This window comes from Echinops telfairi, unplaced genomic scaffold, assembly GCF_000313985.2.
Source record: "Echinops telfairi isolate 266 unplaced genomic scaffold, ASM31398v2 ScPeMD7_29;HRSCAF=101, whole genome shotgun sequence".
NCBI classification, from domain to species: Eukaryota; Metazoa; Chordata; class Mammalia; order Afrosoricida; family Tenrecidae; genus Echinops; species Echinops telfairi.
Window position 1 is genome coordinate 8,322,894 of NW_022103926.1, and position 4,818 is coordinate 8,327,711.

The 4,818-nt window shown below is 61.1% G+C and overlaps 1 protein-coding gene across 2 annotated transcripts in view; it reads left to right on the forward strand.

Annotated features, from left to right (window-relative positions):
- MMP11 (matrix metallopeptidase 11) overlaps nucleotides 1-3,629 on the forward strand; it is a 5,037-nt gene extending 1,408 nt beyond the window's left edge. For both annotated transcript variants that reach the window (XM_045289622.1, XM_013008236.2), the window contains 6 exons: nucleotides 418-561; nucleotides 660-793; nucleotides 901-1,142; nucleotides 1,280-1,496; nucleotides 2,049-2,306; nucleotides 2,892-3,629. In XM_045289622.1, coding sequence (XP_045145557.1) covers nucleotides 418-561; nucleotides 660-793; nucleotides 901-1,142; nucleotides 1,280-1,496; nucleotides 2,049-2,306; nucleotides 2,892-3,025 — 1,129 coding nt within the window. In that variant the 3' untranslated portion in view covers nucleotides 3,026-3,629. The remainder of the gene's footprint in view (nucleotides 1-417; nucleotides 562-659; nucleotides 794-900; nucleotides 1,143-1,279; nucleotides 1,497-2,048; nucleotides 2,307-2,891) is intronic.
- Nucleotides 3,630-4,818: the final 1,189 nt, after the last annotated feature.

Below are 4,818 nucleotides of genomic sequence, written 5' to 3' on the forward strand. Positions count from 1 at the left end.
CCACTCAGAGATGGATACACCTGAGCCCAGACACACTTGGCCCACCTGTAAATGCAGACCTTCACAGAGATGGACACACCTGAGCCCAGACACACCTGGCTCACCTGTAGATGCAGAGCCTCACAGAGATGGGCACACTTGAGCTCAGACACACCTGGACCACCTATTTACACAGACTCTACACAGATGCACACACCTGACCCTGGAACACACCTGGTGGGCCACCTGCTGATAGAGACCCTCAGAGATGGACACACCTGAGCCCAGACACACCTGGGTCACCTGTTCACACAGACCCTCAGAGAGATGGACACACCTGAGCCCAGAACACTCCTAGCCTGGGTTCTGTGCATGTATGTACACACACGTGCCCCACTCAGCCTCCAGGGGCACCTCCCCACCCCTGTCCTCCTGCAGGATCCTCCGCTTTCCGTGGCAGCTGGTGCGGGAGCAGGTGCGACAGACGGTGGCCGAGGCCCTGCAGGTGTGGAGCACGGTGACACCACTCACCTTCACTGAGGTGCATGAGGGTCGAGCTGATATCATGATAGACTTCACCAGGTGATGTGGCCCCACGGGGGTCCTGGAGGAGGGAGGGAGTGAGCCCTGCCAGCTCTTAGACACTGACCCTGCCCCACCCCCTACCATGATCCTCGCAGGTACTGGCATGGGGACAACTTGCCCTTTGATGGACCTGGCGGAATCCTGGCCCATGCCTTCTTCCCCAAGACCCACCGAGAAGGGGATGTCCACTTCGACTATGATGAGACCTGGACGGTGGGGGACAACCAAGGTATGGGCTGGGGGCACCTGCACCGATGAGGAGGCAGCGGGTCCCAGGCTGGGTGTAGAGAGATGACAGGAGGCTGGGGTGATGCTCTGTCCCCACCCCCTCTCCAGGCACCGACCTCCTGCAAGTGGCCGCTCACGAGTTTGGCCACGTGCTGGGGCTGCAGCACACGACGGCCGCCAAGGCACTCATGTCTCCTTTCTATACCTTCCGGTACCCGCTGAGCCTCAGTCCAGATGACCAAAGGGGCATTCAGCACCTGTACGGCCGCCCCCGTGCAGCCCCCGCCCCCAGTGCCCCGGCCCTGGGTCCCCGGGCTGGCGTGGACACCAATGAGATTGCCCCACTGGAGGTGAGCTGGGAGGGAAGGGGAGGGGCCTGTGGCCTGACTCCCAGCCCCAGGCATGGATGGAGCTGGAGGTCTCTCCTCTAAGCCTCTAACTTGGCCTTTCCTGGGCTCCCCCCGCCCCCTGTCCCCGGCGCCCCCAGCCGGCAACCCCGCCAGATGCCTGTGAGACCTCCTTCGACGCTGTCTCCACTATCCGAGGAGAGCTCTTCTTCTTCCAGGGGCCCTTTGTGTGGCGCCTGCGGGGGGGCCGGCTGCAGCCTGGCTACCCTGCTCTGGCCTCTCGCCACTGGCAGGGGCTGCCCAGCCCAGTGGATGCCGTCTTCGAAGATGCCCGGGGCCATATCTGGTTCTTCCAAGGTGAGCTGGGCAGACGGCCAGACAGGGGACCACACGGACAGGGAGACGCTGACCGGGAGCCACCCTTTGGGGCGGCCCTACTCTGTCTTAGAAGGTCACTGTGTGTCAGAACCGATGGCAGTGGGTCTGGGTGTTGGCACAGATGGAGTCCAGGGTGGCACACAGGGTTAATTGGAGGGTGCCAGAGGTGCCTGCGAAGACAGAGCTGGCAACCAACTGCCCAAAGGTCGGGTGGTGGAAACCCTGTGACCCACAGCTCTGCCCTGGCACCCATGGAGGCACCATGGGTCGGAGTGGATGCCACAGGGACTGGTTTGGGGCATGGGGCTCAGCCAAGGACAGAACCACCTGGGGATGACCCTGGGGCACATGCTTTGGACTTGAAGAGATGAGAGCCGGGTGCTCAACCCAGGGTGCTTGTGGGTCCTGGGTGGCCAGGGGCTACTGGGATGGAGCCGAGCCCAGACTAAGGGCAGGTGGAGGCAGGCACCAGAGCAGGGGGTTACAGGTCTGTGGTAGCCACTCTTGGGCAGCCTCCTCTCTGCCCCACAGGTGCCCAGTACTGGGTGTACGACGGCGAGAGGCAGGTCCTGGGCCCTGGGCCCCTTTTGACGCTGGGCCTGGCGGGCTCCCGTGTGCATGCTGCCCTGGTCTGGGGCCCTGAGAAGAATAAGGTCTACTTCTTCCGTGGAGAATACTACTGGCGCTTCCAGCCCAGCTCCAGCCGTGTGGACAGCCCCGTGCCCCGCCGGGCCACCGACTGGAGAGGGGTGCCTGCGGAGATCGATGCTGCCTTCCAGGATGCTGATGGTGTGTGGGCCGGGGACAGCGGCCCGCCTCAGAGGGCGCCTTTCACCCTGGGTCCTTCTCCCCCCACCTACTCCCCTCCAGCCCCCCCATGGCCTGCAGAAGAGCTTGAGGTCAGAAAGGTACCACATCTCTTAGTTGTCAGCACAGAGGGAAAAACTCAGATCTCAGAGATGCAGACAAGGGATTCAGGCAGGGAGGTCCCTAATGGGGGTCCACCTGGGGGAAAGCTGGGAACCCCCTCCCCAACTCCCCGCGCCGGGCAGGCTCTGCCTACCCTCTGCCTCTGTGGCTGCCTGCATTGAGGTCCACAAGTGGGCTGTCCTGGATGGCCTTCAGTTTTGACTGACCTTGCTTCAAAGACTCTGTCTGTAGTTGGGTGTGTGTGTGGCGGGGTGGGGGTGTTTGAGGTAGAGAGAGTGACATGCTGATTGAGGGGTGGCAGGGGAGTGGAACTTGCTTTTCTCAGAGGGACGGATGGGACACTGAAGCTGGGTGAAGGGGGACTCTCCTCTCAGGCCTGCAGGCTTCTGGCAATTGGCAGTGACCAAGGCTGCCCTCCCAGTGCCAACCGTCTTGCCCCTACAGGCTATGCCTACTTCCTGCGCGGCCGCCTCTACTGGAAGTTTGACCCTGTGAAGGTGAAGACGCTGGAGGGCTTCCCCCGCCTGGTGGGCCCGGACTTCTTCGGCTGTGTCGAGCCTGCCAACACTTTCCACTGACCCTGGCCTGCAAGCCCTTGGGGCTTTGTGCTCTGCCTGCAGACGTGGGCTCTGGGGCAGCGGGACCCAGGTGGGCGGGGCAGGGTGGGCCACGCAGGCCGTGGACACCCACCAGCAGTGGTCCTCGATGGAGCAGGTGTTACCTGCGCTGTGCAGCTCATAGTCCGATCCAGCTGCCCCTTGGGGTGGGACTTCCGCAGGGCTGGGGCGCCCAGAGTAATGTCCTTGAAGGCCCTGTGGTCAGGTTCCTGGGGGGAGTTGTGATACCCACAACCCTTGGCCTGTCCCAGTGGGCAGGGACCTCTCATGGATAGCCGGCTGTGGGCCAGGCTGCCAGCCAGGTGGTGATCCTGAGATCTGTCCCCGGGACCTGCTGAAGGACCAGAACCACCTGGGGGAAGCGGAAGCTCTTCCTGCTGGAGACCCCAGGCCCTGGAGGCCCCAAGATACCTCATTCCTGTCCCAGTGGAAGCCCTCACAGCCCTCGTCTAGTGCTGATTCTCTGGGCGCACCCTCCCACCCTGGACCCCAGTCCTGTAAATGTGTATAGAATGTACAAAGCCATTTTTACCAAAGAACTGTCATTAAACACACTCGTTTTCTACCTGCTTGTCTGTGGCTCGGTGGTGTTGTGGGCAGGTGGGGAAGGAGTTGGCCTCACTCAGCTGCGGAGCTGGGCTGCCCCATGCCTCCGGCCCTGGGCACTGTGGAAGGTTTGGCACACCTCCCCAGGATCCCTACACCAGCTGCCATCGTCCCATCCCAACCCGTGGCCACCCGTGGGGTGCCAGCAGAACGTTCTCTCTCTCTCTCACTGCCAATGCCGACTCCTACTGACTGTCAGAACAGGGTGAAACTGCCCCTGTGAGTTTCTAAGACGAACGAACTGTTTACAGATGTAGAAAGCCCAGTCTTTCTCCCGCGGAGGGGCTGCTGATTTTAAACTGGAAAGCTTGTGTTAGTTAACATGTCACCACGACACTGCCATGACTCCCCCTGAACTCACTGGCCTCTATGCTGACTCACAGTGACCCCACAGGACAGGGTAGGATTGTCTCAGGTTTCTGAGACCGCCAGCATTTGCTATTGTTGTTAGGGGCCACCCTGGGGACAACGAAGCAAACTGCTGGCTGGTCCAGTACCGGCCACATAGTCACTGCTGTGTGTGAGCCCGTGGTGGCAGCCAGTTTTCAATCCATCTTGTCCAGGACCTGCCTCTCCTTCGTGGCCCCTCTACTGCAACAAGCATGATGGTGGCTGTCTCCGGGGATGGGTCTCTCTTGACGACATGTCCAAAGTCCGGGCGAAGAAGCCCCTCCATCCTTGCTTCTGAGTGCATTCTGGCTGTACTTCCTCCAAGACACACGTTTGTTCTTCACGGTCCAGGGTGCTTTCAGTAGTCGTCCCCAACCACAGTCCAAAGATGCTGATTGTCTTCTGTCTTCCTTCTTCACTGTCCGACTTTCACCTGCATATGAGTGGATGGACCCTACCATGGCGTGGTACAACCTAGCAATGACTGTGGGGATGGCGCAGGGCTGAGAGGTGTTCTCCTGGACACAGGGTGGCTGTGGATGGCACTAGCAATAACCCTGTTTCTGGGGTGGCTCTACCCATCCACGAGGCCCAAGGAGTGCCTAGGTTGTGGGCCTGGGGTGCGTTTCCTGCTGCAACTGTATTAGGGTGGGGATCCAGGCTAGCCAGGGCCCCCAACACTCCCAGGCTTCCAGATATAGCTCTGCCCTCCTCCACTGGGCAGAGCTCCAGGCCCGCCTGCGAGACTTGGACGCCAC